This window comes from Rattus norvegicus, chromosome 5, assembly GCF_036323735.1.
Source record: "Rattus norvegicus strain BN/NHsdMcwi chromosome 5, GRCr8, whole genome shotgun sequence".
In the NCBI taxonomy this organism is placed as follows: Eukaryota; Metazoa; Chordata; class Mammalia; order Rodentia; family Muridae; genus Rattus; species Rattus norvegicus.
The window spans coordinates 162,212,838-162,228,556 of NC_086023.1; the positions used below are offsets into that span (position 1 = coordinate 162,212,838).

The window sequence follows — 15,719 nt, forward strand, 5'->3', positions numbered from 1 at the left end:
CATTAGGACTCTTGGAAATAGAACTTAAGCTATGCAGACTCTTCAGGACTATGTTCCAAATGACACCTCAGTGGCCTCCCTTCCCTGAGAGGTTGCTGCATCTCTGCCGACCCTAACTTCTGTCGTCTTTCGGTTGTAACTCTTCATTACCACTCTCCTTGTCATTGTAAGACCTCTGTCCAAATTTTACTGCCTTTCCCTCAAATCTCTGCTAGCTAACAGACATATTTTCCTATACTCAAGGTGCACCTCGCTCTTCTCATGCCAATCTAGAGACCACGAGAAGGGGGCCTATCGTGGGGCATTTTCATTTAGTTCAGTTTGAGGAGGTAAAAGAAGTAATAAAAGGGAAAAAAACAAAACATCAAAACCCACAAGTTATGGACTCAGGACTATCTTCTCTCCAGAAGCAGAGTGAGAGGGCCAGGGATCCAGCAATAAGCACAAACACAGTGAGACTGTGAACCCGGTGCCTTCAGGACTCCTGGCCCATTTCCTCAGCCCCTGTTCTAGCTGGCAGCCTCTGAGCTCTTACCTTCTTTTTCAGGATGACTCTCTGCGTCTTTGGGGACACATCCAAGACAAGTTCTGCACAGGTAATCGCCTTGTGGGAAGCTACAGGCCTTCCTTTTCCCTCCTGCAAACTAAGAGAAATAAATGAGTGTGTACACACACACACACACACACACAAACACACACACACACACACACACACACACACACACACACACACACACACACACACACACACACCCCAAAGCATAAATCTCTAAAACAATCAAAAAGTTGGGCCCATGCCTATAATCTTCGCACTCAGGAAACTGAAGAAGAAAGAGAACCAAAGCTATACAGACTCTGTCTCGAAACAAACAAAAATCATAAAATACAGAAGAAAATGCCAGACAGGACAGGCTTAGAGCTGCCCCTACCCTTGCACAATTCAAGGTTTATTTGTAAGAACACAACTCAAGCATTTCCCTTTCTTCGCGATTTCACTGGCACAAAATTAAGACACGAAACAATGAGCATGAATCTTTAAGGGGACATAACAAAACCAAGGCAGATACCCCCGGGAGCACTAGGATGAGAAGACTATAATGGCCGATATACCGCCCACCAGCTCAAGCCTGTGGCTCAAAAATTCCAGCTTTATGGAATGTTGCAGTCTTGGTCAGCTTGGGGCTTTTTTTTTTTTTTTTAAATAATATTTCTCCTCCTCCTCCTCCTCCTCTTCCTCCTCTTCTTCCTCCTTTATTTTCTTCTTCTCCTTTATCTTCTTGTTCTTCTTGCTGTTGTTGTTGCTGCTCCTCCTCCTCCTCTCCTTCTCCTTTATCTTCTTGTTCTTCTTGTTCTGTTCTTCTCTTCTTTTTTTTTTTTTTTTAAAGATTTATTTATTTATTATATATAAGTACACTGTAGCTGTCTTCAGATACACCAGAAGAGGGCATCAGATCTCTTTACAGATGGTTGTGAGCCACCATGTGGTTGCTGGGAATTGAACTCATGACCTCTGGAAGAGCAGTCGGGTGCTCTTAACCGCTGAGCCATCTCTCCAGCCCCTGTTCTTCTCTTCTTCTTCCTCCTCCTCTTGTCTTCCTCTTCCTCTTCCCTTACCCCTTCCTCCTCCTCTTCTGTCTTCCTCTTCCTCTTCCCTTACCCCTTCCTCCTCCTCTTCTGTCTTCCTCTTCCCTTACCCCTTCCTCCTCCTCTTCCTCCTCCTCCTCTTCCTTCTTCCTCCTCCTCCTCTTCCTCCTCTTCTCCTCCTTCTCCTCCTTCTTCTTCCTCATCAACGTCACCATCATCTGTGTAGGGTGTCGAGGATTGTATATATACGGCTGGATAAACTCACCTGTATGTGTGCACTGTGCACTTTGGCCAGAGGTTCACACTGGATGCCTGCCTCAATTACTCTATATCTTATTATTTGAGACAGGGTCTTGTTGGACCCGGGGCTGTTTCAGTTGGATTGGCTGGCCAACAAAGCTCAGGGCCTGCCCATGTCTGCCCGAGGTGTTGGTATTATAGGCACTTGCTACTGCACTCAGCTTTCCATATGAGAGCTGGGCTCCAAACCCAGGAACTTCAGCATCTGGATAAAGCACTGTGCCCACTGAGCTATTCTTAGCCTGCCCTGGAGTGTGTGCACACCTGCCTGTTTGTATCAGTCCTTACTATTGCAAAAAGTTCTGATGAGTTCAGTTAAAAATTAATCATCTGGCCATCAAAAGCATAATAAAATTCAACAAATTAGATTTCATTGAAATGGAAAAGCTTTGTTCTTTAAATCTTTACCATCAAAAAACAAGAAGACAAACCACAACACCAGAGAGGACAAAACCTGCAGACAGGCTGTGTACACAGCCGCGATGCCTACCAATGTGTGGACACATGGGCAAGGACATAACATGGAGTGCTTCTCAAGACCACACAGACCAAACACATTTTACAAGAACAGAGTCACAAGGCATGATGTGGCTGAACCCAAAACATTACACTCAGTAAAGGGTGCCAGACACAGGAGGTTGCAGAACTGATGCTGTGGGTTGCAGGGACTACATAGCTACAAAGCCCACGGGGACAGGAAGTGAGGTGGGTGAGTGATTGTTGAGGTCTGGTAGGAGGGGAAGGAGGAGTAGTGACAGTGAGGGAGGTTCTTTTAGGGACACAAAAATGCTTTCATGAAACCAGCAAAGTGATAAATATAGTAAATGTCACTAACTGTTCAGTTCGAAATGGTATTGTTATGTGAATCTGACCTTCAGTGGAAAGAAAAAACCCTATTTTTCTCCAGTATTAATTCTTTCAAGAATGTACACCAGCATTGGTCAGGTATACACTAAAAACTGGTTCCAATCCCCAGCACCCCAACGGGCTCCAGGTTCTGTCCCACTATACCAGGGTTCCCAAGAGGTCCTCTCCCTCCCTGTCCCAGCCTCAACCTCTAAGCTCAAGGTTTCCATCAGGACGCTCCCTTTAAAGAGCTCAGCAGCTGCAGGAAAAACAAAAAGCATGTGCGACTTGCAACTAGAAAGAACTGGTTTCACAGGCACTAACCTTTAAGCAGGTCACATTGGCCAGTGCCATAGGAACAACCAGAAAACAAACATTACCAGCCCAATGTCAAGATAAACACTGCAGGAATTCAACATCCAGGAAAGATTTGTCAGTGTTGCTTAATGCTAGGCTCCATGATTGGGACTGGAGGTTGGGGCGGGGGAGGGGATGATGGGAAGAGGAAGGGTGAAGGGTAGTCCTTAAAAGAAAGAAGAGTTGAGACACTGGGGTGATCAAGTTACAAATGAGGATGTGGACCAGTCTCTCAAGGTAGACCCTGAACCTGAGATTTGGTAAAGAAAGAAGGGATCAGCTGCTACTCGTCTCCTTGGAAACTGCCTAAAATTTAAAACCAGTGAACAGTTAGAACACTCTGCTTTGCATCAACAGTTATTATGTCCAGAATTACCCGGAGAACGTGTAGGTAGCAGCAATATAAATGAAGTTTTCATAGTACAACTGTCGGTTATTCTGGAAGTCATTCATGTTGCAGTTGATCTCTGATGAGCCTGCACCCTTAACGGTCAGTGTGATGAAGGGTGGGAGGGTGGGCTCATCCCAGGCGTAATGCAGTGACATCATGGGTTTCACTTCAGTCCGCAGCCTGGGTTCAGCTACGCCATGCTGGGTGAAGACGATAGGAACCTAGAGGGCAGAGGGCTTCATTCAGGGTATGTCACACCCAAACAGACTAAAATAAGAAACAAACTTATATTCCCATTTCACATTTAGGATTATAGAAAATCTCACTGTAATTGAACAACAGCAGTATACACAGCTGTTACTGGGCAATCCGATTCCTTCCTCTGCCTATACAGCATGTCTACAGAAAGCACTGTGTCCACCAAACTCTTTCGGAGGCAGAAAGTTTACTTCAATCTGGATAAGGCAGGTCAACCATTAAAATAATCAGCAGATCTGGCTGGAGAGGTGGCTTAGTGGTTAAAAGTACTTGTTCTTGTAGAAGACCTGGGTTCTATTCCCAGCACTCACATGGTGACTCCATAACTCTAGTTCCAGGAGATCTAACGCCCTCCTCTGATCTATGAAGACACCAGGCACATGTGGTGCACACACATATACATGCAGACAAAATGCTCAGACACATAAAATGAATAAGCAAATCTAAAAATAGTAACAGCAGCAGCTGAAAGCATCTCTCAAGAGTGGTGGTCTCAGGGCCTGAGCTTTAGCAAGTGCTGCATGCACGGTGCCAGCATCTTCCACCCCGTACCACGTGAGCAGCCGGCGCTCAGCAGCACTGGTACCTTGGAAAAGTTGTCAATTCTGAAAGGTGGTGGTAACTGATCTGTGTCACTGAAGGAGATCCTATATGTAGCTCCTCGAAGAGTAATCTCCACTCGGAGGAAGAAGCATTTTCCCAGGGTGTCCCTGCAGAAAAAGATCCAAAGGCCTAATTAAAATGAGACAGGTCCAGGAAATTTGATGTCTTCTGAGCTCTGAGGTGATCAGGTACACCTATGGTGCCCATGCACATGTGTGCACAAACACTCTTGCACGTACAATAAAAATGAATCTTTAAAAAAAGGAAAAGGAGGAGATAGGCTGTGGCTCCTTCATTCCGTAGTCACAACACTGTGGGGCTCAGGAGGTAGGAGCCTATAAAACTCTTGCAAAGCCCACATGGAGAGGATCATAGCCAACTGGAGCGCCAGGCTCAGAAGATCTAACAGGGCCTCTTCAGACACCAGCACTCACACTACACACACACACACACACACACACACACACACACACACACACACATGCATACATACATATAATTAAGACTAAAGCTTTTAAAATTTAGGAAGTAGAAACTAAGAACAAAGCACAAAGAGGTGATTTCCTGACCGTCTTTTTAGATGATATTATCCTATGAAGACCTGTGAAGGTATTGGGGCATTGGTTCAGACATTCAAAGTCATTCTCCAGGATATAGAGTTCAAGCCCTACCAGAGCTATATAAGACCCCAAGGGAAAAAGTACAATGCTGTATTGTGTATGTATGTATGTGTATGTATGTATGTACACTGCAGTAAGATTACTAGAGTTTGAAAAGAACTTGTTTTTACAGAAGAATATCAATTAACAAATGCAGAAATTAGAAAACCATTATTTCCAATCCCTGACATAATCAATAGTTCTAGTTGTATAAAAGTTTTGGAGAAATCAAACACTGTGCGTAAATAATCTTTCAATGGATTAGTCTTCTTTATGAAGATGGAAAGGTGACTCTGTAGCAGAGGGAGCAGGTGGGCGCAATGTTGGGCACCACGATAGCCAAGTGATCAGACCACACAAGTAACCACATCAATGTGCCACAGGCCTCCTGATGTGAAAAGGGGACACATGCATCCCATAAGCTGAAACTACTCATGCAAAGGACAGACCAAACCCACAAGGCACCAGCATCCAAATACAGAAAAGAACATCTCCTACATGACAGCGCCATGGGAGCAAATGACAAACAAATACCACTGGCTGAGAGACTGAAGGGACAGGTGGGCCACTCCCCACCACAAGTGGTAAAGTGTCTGCAGCTGCATTAGATAAGTGACTGCTGACCAGATCCTAGATCAGAAAGACTGGGCTGCAGTGAAGGAAACGTGCTCATTCATTCAGTCTGAACAGATTATTTATTAGAAATCATTGTGTGTGTACTAAATTCTTTGCATGTGTATTAATGGTTCATAGTCATTGTATTATTATTTGTTTAAAAACAAAGATATTTCCCTAGATACATATCATAACCATTATTTGTGGTGGCTGTTGGATTTAATACAGCCCGAGTATCATGACAACCTCAACTGATTTTCCTGCAGTTCAGCAAAGTGTGCTCACACATGCTCAATCCACCAGGCAGGTATGGGGAGAGGGAGGAAGGGACAGAAGTAGGACTTAGTAAAATGCTGACATCAGTGGAGGTGTGAGATGAAGAGGCTCCTGAGACTTGCCATTCAAATTGTTTCCAGATGAAACATTGGGGAAAGGAAAAGAAATGGATGGCACTGATCACACAGTAGCTTAGAATACACACTGAAGCCATTTATAAAGGATTACCACAAGGCACACACCTTCCTTTCCATCCACCCTCACCTTTTTAAAGCAATCATGTTTAATCCCAGTCCAATGAATGGCTCCCAAAAGCATGTTTTTAGCAGAAATAGAAAAACAATCATAAAATTCCTACAAAACTCATGAATTTTCTGAACAAACTCTCTGAACAAAAGAGCCACCAAAACCAGTCTGAAGGTCTCTTGCTGCTCATTTCAAAGGGTGCTATGAAGTGCAGCTATTAACACTAGTGCTAGCACACAGACCAGTCAACGAATGGGAAGCCGGGAACAGAGCCCTGGTGTGGACTGCCAAAGGCCTTCCAACATCCACACTGGTGACAAGAGGACCCTCACAGGTACACTACACACAAGAACCGAGACCATAAAACCATCAAGCAAACAAAGGAAAACAGCTTCATTGCACTGGATCTGACAAAAGCCACCAAAGCACCTGTAAACTGATTTGACAACAACACTCTCCCAGCAGACAAGCAGTAGCATGGACAGACAGTCTAGGAGACTGAAAATCACCTGTCTGGTCAAGGCAAACATCCAAAAACCCAACAACCAGCTCAGAAGTGGGCAGAAGATCCAATGAAGGCAGATAAATGGCCACCAAGCCATGAAATGACCTCTGGAGTCAGTGCCATTGTGATGCTGGGGGCGCTCAGTAGCACTGCATCCGTTGGCATTTCTGCGAGCCTGAGCTTAATGCCCAGAGGCAACAATCCACAGGGAGATCCCCACTTATTGCTTGTAGGAATAGCCACCACGGATATCCCAACAGGAAATGGTAAGTGTTGGTAAGCTGTGGAGAAACTGGAGTCCCCAGCCACAGTTCATAGTAAATCTAAAATGCTATAACCCTAATAAAACACAGCACTGCATGTGAGAAAGCCAGTGGCCTACATCTGCAATCCTGGCCATTCAGAAGGCTGAGGTGGGAAGATTGTTGGAGCTCCCATTTCAAGACTACCCTGGACAACACAGTAAAACTTTGTATTGAAGAAAAAAATTAAAATTACAGCTGGGCATGGTGGTGCATACCTTTATTTACAGAACTCAGAAGGCAGAGAGTCAAGCAGATCTCTATGAGTTCTAGGTCAGCCTGGTCTATATAGCAAATTGCAGGCTATACAGAATGAGACCCCTGTCTCAAAAAACAAACAAATTAAAAAATCCATATGATCCAATGATTACATACTGTGACTCGACACAAAAGAACTGAAACCAGGGTCTGGAGCGTACGTGTGCACATCTGTGCTCAAAGGAGGAACCAAAAAGTGGAACCATCAGCAGACAGATAAACCAAATGTGGAACAGGCACATGCTGGGATGCTATTCAGCCTTAAACAGGAAGAAACAGGCTGACCCATGCCACACGGATGAACCTTAAAGGGTATTATCCTAAGTAAGATAGTCAACAAACAAGAGACATGCTACACATTTCCACTAATACATGTTCTTGAGTGGTCAAATTTCTAGATCTACCATGTAGAATGGGGCTGCTGAGGGCTGGGGCAAAGGAAATGGGGAATTTTTTAATTGGTATAGAGTTTTATAGGAGATGAAGCAATGATTCTCAACCTATGGGTCCTGACCCCTTTGGGAGTCAGCTAACCCTTTCACAGGGGTCTACCAAGACCATCAGAAAAGACAGATATTTATATTAGGATTCATAACAGTAGCAAAATCACTGTTAAGAAGTAGCAATGAAATAACTTTATGATCTGGGGTCACCACAACATGAGGAGCTGTATTAAAGGTCACAGCATTAGGAAGGTTGAGAACTGCTGCTCTAGAAGCTCCCTGTGTTGCAGGATATTTGATCACACTGTGAACTCCAAGATTGTGTTATTTACTGAAAAAAAAAAAAACCTTGTTTCTAGTTGTGGTGTGGTTCAGCTCTTAGTACACACCTTTAATCCTTCTAAGACACTTAGCTTAGTACACACATTTAAAGTAAAGTTAGTTTGTAGAGGAAAGCACCCATGTTTCAAAGTGATGAATCAGAGAAAGACTTGACAGAATAGGATATGCCCAACTCTCACAAGAAGAGAGTAGAATGGGAAGCTACTTGAGGGGCAGCGCAGAGAAGGAGAGGAGGCAGTTTTACCCAGAGAGTTGTACAGAGACAGATTGAAGAAAAAACAAGCTAGACATGGGTGAAGAAAGAATGAGTGAGAGAATGAGAAGAAGCCAGATGATTAGAACAGTTTGCCAGATTTACTTTGAAGCCAAGCAGAGCAATTCAGTCAGAGGCTGAGAGAGAAGCCATATTGAGTCAATCAATCAGTTTAAAGAGGAGATTGAGTCCAGACAGGTGCAATGAACCAGGCAGCCAGAGCTCAGAAAGAATAAGAACAGGTGAGCTTATTCAGCAGAAAGTATCAGAGGCTGAAAACATTGTAGGCCTGAATTAGATTGTATGGGCTAGAATCGGCCTAGGTTAGCAACCAGATGCAGTAAGCCTGAGACAATTACTCCAGGAGAATAAAAGATACCTTAACATCCCTCTGTGAGCATCAGTGTGTGTAAGAGCTGGTCAAAGGTAAGCAGGACTGTGAATGTGCATAGGCTGGCCAAGGGGTATGAGTGAGAAACACAGAAGTCTTTGTGCCCACAGATAAGCACTTGGGGAACCAGGAATATTGAACACACAGGATTGTTCCTTTAAAGGGAGAATTGCATTTAACCTGTTATCTGCCCAGACGGCTGAGAGCCTAGTGACCTTTCACTATCTGTGTGGCTGAGGCCATACCAACTCTTCCCCCCCAGACTGTTATCATGAACTTGTAAATGTACAGAAACTATCTTTATGGAAGATGTCATATGTACCTTACAAAGAGTTTCAGGTAGTCATGTCTTAAGCGTTATTGTGCACACAGGCTGAGTTAATTATTACTTGAAATTTTCACCAAATTGTGCTGTACTTCAATGTGCCTAAAATAAACTACTCAGAAGTAATTTGAATTAATACCAACTATCAAGTAGTGCTGAACAAAACTACCTTCTTGCCTGCCTTGGATCCTTACTCTGTTGGCTTTGGTGGTTGCACAGACCCTCACAGGTATGCAGCAATGTGATTATGCACTGTGGCGGAGAAGGTCAAGGTCAGCCAGCAAAAAATCCCAGCAAAAAAATTTTACCCTCAAGATAAAAATAAAACTGCTGTTATTAGATGAGGCTAGGAACATGCTCAGGGGCAAACTGCTCACCTAGCCTGTATATTACACGGTGAGTTCAAGTGCAAAAATACGACAGCAACAAACGCATTTGAGGAAACAGGAAGGATATTAAGTCATCCTGAATGTGGTTGATTTTTCTAACACAGACCTGAGGCTCATTGGAGAAAGCAAAGAAGATGTGATGTTTAGCTTTGTCAACTTGACATAACCAAAAATCACCTGGGAAGAAAGTCTGATTGAGGGATTGTCTCACACTGATAGCCTGTGGCTATCTCTGTGGGGACTGTCTTAATTTAGTGAATCAATATGAGAAGACCTAACAAAGGACCCTGACCTAGAGCAGCGGAGAAACAGAGCTAAGCACATGTAATAAGCAGGTGAGTATGCGTACATCCCCCCCACCCCCGGCTCTTGGCTGTGATGTAACACCTGCTGTTGGGAGTTCCAGCCTTAAGCGCTCCACTGTTTTGCACTGTAACCTGAAAGTACACACCGAAATAAATCTGTTTTTTTCTCAAGCTGTTTTTTTTTTTTTCTTTTTGGGGGGCGGTAGTCAGGGTGTTTTATCACAGTAACAGAAATGAAACTAGAACAGAAGGCCAGATAATTTACCGGAACAGTACCAGAGAGCATTCAAATGCATAAGAATAAGCAGAGAGTTTCCATCAGTGGTATCATCTAAACACAGACAGCGACTTTGAGTTACACGCAGTCACTCTGGATTTCACACACCCTGAAAACCACAGAACTGTATTCATCACTTAAAGCTGCCAATACCTTCTACAACTCATCCCACCAAAATGTTCACACTTCTCTGGAATTTTACAAGTTCTAAGAATTTTATTTGAGCCATAAACATAGCTTGTCTCTTTCAAGCCTCAGACTTACCTCATGTTGATATGGAAGGAATTATTCTTATTGACTTCAAAGCCTCCAGACCAGATACAATTGGGAACGTCCATCAACCTGACACACAACAGCTGATCGTAGTCATTGCGTGGCCAGTGGAAGACCACACTGGATCCAGGCAAGGTGGAAATGTAGCCACTGGGATTGGCTGTTCCCTAAGACACACAGATCATGGCTTTAGTAAGTCTACTCAATACCTGAACAAGTCACGTACCTTTCTTACCAGGTGCCTATTCTGACCCTGTTGGGTCCCTCACAACACAAAACAGTCTTAATGAGAAGCAATCCTCAACATTAAACAAGTTCTGCTCATTTATCAAAGCAAACTGCTTACCTGTCCCCGGGCAAATTCCCTTTGTGCAAATGCAAGCTTGTGAGATGATTTATTATCTAACAGGTAACGAGGGGCAAAGATGACCATACAAGTGTCAATATAGCGACCTCGGCCTTTCTTGACATCAATACCTACAAATGACAAGAACCATTTCATTGATTAATCATGACAGAAAATTCCTGGTCTGACAAAAATAACTGGCTTTCATAATTCTTTAGTTCTTCTGAGCAAACAAATATGACACCTGGAGAAGGAATGAAGCCTTTCCAGAATGAAATGGAAATATCAATTGCTTACAATGTATTGTTCCTTATGCCTGTTTAGGCTTTAGAAAGACTTGAGGAGAAGAGCTGGCAAGGTGGCTAAGTGGTTATAGGTGCTTGCCACCAAGTTTGACAACCTGACTTTGATCCCTTGAACTCAGAAAGAAAAAAGGCTCCTATAGCTTGTCCTCTCACCTCCACACATGCACCATGGAAAATACACATGCATACAAATGTTTAAAAGTTTCAGGAGCAATTCAAATATCCTTTTAATTCCTAGTTTCTTTACCCTGAATAAGCCATTATAACAGCAGCTAAGACACACAAGTGTTTGATCACACAATGCTTAGCTGCTTATGAATCAGAGCACTCAGGCAGATCCATGTGCAACAATGATGCTGGCACTTGGGACACAAACTTCGTCCCAGAAAACCTGCCTTTGTTAAAGGACAGAGTGGAAATCTCAGACTACTTAGTTAGATTCTGTACCAACCTGAACTCAATCAAGCACTTTAGCTAGAATTTCCTCTAGTAATTTTACCTACTGTCCAATAAATCAACTCATATTTGATGCTAGGATTTATTTATTCACTAAAAATAGGTCTTCCCTACTTAGTACAAACTAAAAAATCTCCAAACAACAAGTTTCACATAAAGAAATTGCAGTCACACTGAGTTGCCTTGTAAAATCTGATGACAATTTTTAAAAAATACAAGTCAGTGGGAAGACTCACTCATTCACTATGACAATAAATACAGGAAATAAGTCCAAAGCACTGTGCTGAGTTCTGGCTATACAATAATTAAAAATATTTATACCTATAGCTCGATATTCACCTACCCCTTCATACACTTTAAGCCCTCTCTGTGGCTATACACGTAATTCTTGTAACACTTCTCTGGAACAACAGTATTAACCTAATCACTTCCCCTACAGCTGAGGAAACTAAGGCATGAGAAGTGGAATCCCCTGCTCTAGGTCATGCAGTTGTAGATGCTAAGGTGGGGATCCAGCCTAGGCAGGGCACCCCTCCGAGTTACAGGTACCACGGTCTACTGACTCCTTAATATGCCTTGAACAGGTCTGAGAAGTCAGCTGATTTCAAGAGACTGAGCAGTCTCTACAAAGTGTCTCTGGAACTCTTACCTAAGAAAAACCACATAGCTCTAGGGTGATGGGACACACAACCCACTTTTCTTCTGGGACAAAAAAGAAAAGCTTTAGTTACCAGAAATCAACATTAGAGTCAGAAGATCTTAGCTAATATGAAATGTACTTCAAAAGCCAAGCTTAATTTGCAAGTACAAATAGTCAGCCAGAGCCGTACAAACACTCTATTTTTGGAAAAAAGTGGGCTTTGTGTTTCCTTTCCATCCTAGTTTGCCCTGGTAGATCCCCAATAAATTGAGGTAAGATCAAGATACACACGAAATCCTTTGTTTTCAAGGTGCATGTCCCCAGCTTTTCTGTTTGGGATTGTGATGTAAACATTTCCTAGGGAAAGCTGGATGTAACACTAGGAGTTCACAGATTACCTTGACAACACATACACAAATTTAACAAACCTGACCAAGATCCTACCTTGGCCCGTCCTTCTACACCTTCACTTGAAAAATGACAGAATCAGAAGACAGATGTGTAAAGAACTCTCCTAGCACACGGTAACAGATATGCAAGGTTACACATGCTTTCAGGGCTACTCCTGCAGACCGGTTACACATGCATGCACGTTTACATGTGTGCTCACTGCTCCACTTGCTTCTCTGTCACAGCTCTGTGGCTCTGAGCAGGAACTGTGCCAAAAGAGTAACTTTCATTCCTTTCCCTTCCCAAATCTGTCCCAAATACAGCCTCCAGCCAATCTGGGTACCTTGCTTTGGAAAATAAATTACAGACAAGACAGACAGCAGAAAGCCAAGCCCAGCATGAGGCAGCCTTGCCAATGTAGGTGAAGCTGGCTTCTTTTTAAGATCTTTATGTCCACAGTAAGGAGGCAGCTTACATGGGAGCATGAATACAAACCCAAGTTGAAAGTTTCCTGAAAAGGAAACTACACCTGGACAATTCCTCTCGCAAGAATCCTTAAGTGAAGGAGCCAAGATGGCTCAGCAGCTATCAGTGATTGCCTCCACGGCTGACAACCTGAGTTCAATTCCCAAGCCCCATGCAATGGAAGGAAAGAACCAAACTCTAGCAAACTATGTTCTAATGCATGTGGGTACACACACACACACACACACACACACACACACACACACACACACACACACTAAATAAACAAAGGAATACATTTTTTAAAAATCCTACACATTTTCCTACAAATTGGGCCAGTATAGTTCTTCATCCTACAAAACTGTCTAGACCAACATCAACATTGTACAGTGTTCTAGAGAATCCTATGATGTCTTCTGGCCTCCTCAGGCACTAAATATGCACAAGGTATACAAGCTATAAAGCATACAAAACACCCATACAAATAAAATAAAATAAATCTTAAAACAAAGGTGATTAAAATGAGAAGCTGCTGCCTCCCGTGGCCACACAACCATCTTCCCAGGAGCTAGCACCCAGGTGCTACATGTAGCTTATGCTACTGTCCTGTGCGCACTCCCAGAACTGCAGAAAGCTCCACAGGACCAAGCAGTTCTGGTCCTGATAAATATGGCTGTGAAGTCCCTGGAAATGATTTACTACAAAGACACACTGCTAACATGTTAAAGCTGAGGAATACTTAAAGCCAACCGGCCCTCAACTTTCAGGAAATGTTTCATGTGTCCTCAGGTGGCTCTGAGGGACAGGGTACAGAATCCTCCTTGCCACAAACAGGAAGACAGGCAAGTTGGGAACCTTCTGATGAGGACATCCCTGGGCACATTTTTTTTGTATTTCCTGCCTCAAATTCACACACTAATGTCCTGCTTTTGGTCTCTGCTTCTCTAACCTCCCAATGTATCTAGAGTCAGTCAGACTCTCCACTTCAGTCCCCGGTCAATCCCTCTGACCTGCTTGGGGAACACTTGGAGGCCTGGGGGAGGGGGTGTTTCAGAGAAGATATCAATTTAGATATGCATCCAGCATTCAGAGAAGAGATATGTGAGCATACTCAAATCAGAAAACATGCACTTTGTTGCCAGACCAACATGCATAGCTGGTTTACTCATGGAGGCCTAGGGTCTTTGTCCAATGGTCCCAATCCTCCCTTAGCCCCGAACATAACTCACCAATGTTGTAGATGAGCCCTGGCCGGTTTCCTTGCTGGATGACTTTCAAAGCTCGGACACCACTACCACCATCCAGGGAGAAGCCCTGACACCAGCCAGGCATGCCTTCTGGATGAATCCCTCTTCCGATTCTCATGGTACAGCTATGGTGAGAGAAAGAGCAAACGTGGATATCTCCACAACAGGCTCTGAACAAGCAAACACTGTGGCTGCCACCCGATTAGGCCTCTCACACTGACTTTCAGCCTTACCTGCTGTGAACCCAAGGACAGCAAGACAACTGACTGCAGAGGTGGCCGCAGCCCAGCAGTGTTTGGGATGACTGAGAGCTAAGCCCTTTGGGAGAAAATGCTAGTACTCTCCCTAAGCCAGCCACATGACACAATCTTGTTTCTTAAAAGTCCAAAGATGTAGGGGGTGGGGAGAAGCAAACACTGTAAAGTGAGGCAGCTGGGCGTGCAGTGTGGGGGGGTGGTCTTTCCAGGAACCAGTATGATGACAATGGTAGAGCACTGATGAGGTAGCTGGGGTCTCATCATGGAACCTGGAAACAACTCCAGGACATGTGGAGCTCTGCCACAAACAATATGGCCTTAGGCAGGTAATGCTATCTCTGAGCCTCTGAGGAGAGAGACTCTTGGATGTGTCACATGTCTGGCTGTGTCTCCTCCAATACCTCATTAGGTGTTCTCAATAGTTCATTAGGAGAAGGCTCTGACTAACCACAAGCCATCTTTAGACTTAAGCTGGCTGTGGTACAAACATCTGCACCCACTGTAGTACACTGGAGACCTTCACGTAAGGATTCAGCAGTACCCTGTAGATAATATTTAGAGATGTGGGACACCCCTATTATCTTTAGATCAGGCCTGTAAACTCCTGAGGCAAACAGAATGCCAAAGTCAACAAAAGTCAATTCATGTCCCTGCATGCCCCCACCTGCAGACTCCCATGAATTTTGAGATGGTGCCATAGCACATTTGGGGTTTACAAACCTCCCATAAACAGCCTCATCTGGATTCATGGGCTGAAGACTTCACCAAGGACAGGCTGCCTCCTCCCTAACGCCACTCCTCTGGGCACAGAGCTTTGAGCAGAAGGGAGATGGCAGGAAGAGAGGAGAATGGCCAGTTCCTCTTCCATGGCCCAGTTACAAATAAAAGTCCTACTTCAATAAAACAGAACCACCTCTCATTACAAACTCACAAATGGTTTATTCTCAGCACCAAATAACATATAAGTTATGTTTTGTTTTGTTTTTAAATCCTATTACGTTAGGACTCCACTGCTGCCAAGCTAGGCCTGTGAGCTGCAGGACAGTCCTACTTAAACAGGTAGCTTCTGGCCTTGCTGATACTCCCACCCCTGCTAGCTCACTGCCTCTCCTGTATGTAGCCACACTTACAGGTTTGGCTGTTCTTTGTCAGCATAGCAGAACAGGAGAGGGCTCAGGCTCCGTGCCAACTCATGCTCCTCAAACTGGCCTGCAGCATCTGTCTTTGCATTGTCCTGTCTGAAGATCAGTGGTAACCCTTTAGGGAGGAGGGAAAAGTTTATATCATTCCCACCCAGTCTACCCATGAAACATGCAAACAGTTAAAGGGGGAAATCACCTTGGGGAAGGAGTGGAAAGGAAGGGAGTTATCAGTGAGCCCAGCCCGCTGTTTAAGAACACTTAATGAGCAGCTCG

The 15,719-nt window shown here is 44.0% G+C and overlaps 2 protein-coding genes across 8 annotated transcripts in view; one reads left to right on the forward strand and one right to left on the reverse strand.

The window, feature by feature from the left end:
• Nucleotides 1-15,719, forward strand: part of LOC103692519 (60S ribosomal protein L9 pseudogene) — a 1,198,372-nt gene that overhangs the window by 598,092 nt on the left and 584,561 nt on the right. The gene's annotated exons all lie outside the window — the stretch shown is intronic.
• Vps13d (vacuolar protein sorting 13 homolog D) overlaps nt 1-15,719 on the reverse strand; it is a 225,390-nt gene that overhangs the window by 99,106 nt on the left and 110,565 nt on the right. For 6 of the 7 annotated variants that reach the window (XM_006239351.5, XM_006239353.5, XM_063287848.1 and 3 more), the window contains 7 exon segments: nt 15,435-15,561; nt 14,030-14,172; nt 10,545-10,675; nt 10,190-10,365; nt 4,323-4,446; nt 3,464-3,699; nt 536-644 (listed from right to left, as the gene is read on the reverse strand). In XM_006239351.5, the coding sequence (XP_006239413.1) occupies nt 536-644; nt 3,464-3,699; nt 4,323-4,446; nt 10,190-10,365; nt 10,545-10,675; nt 14,030-14,172; nt 15,435-15,561 (1,046 nt within the window). 7 annotated transcript variants of the gene reach the window in all.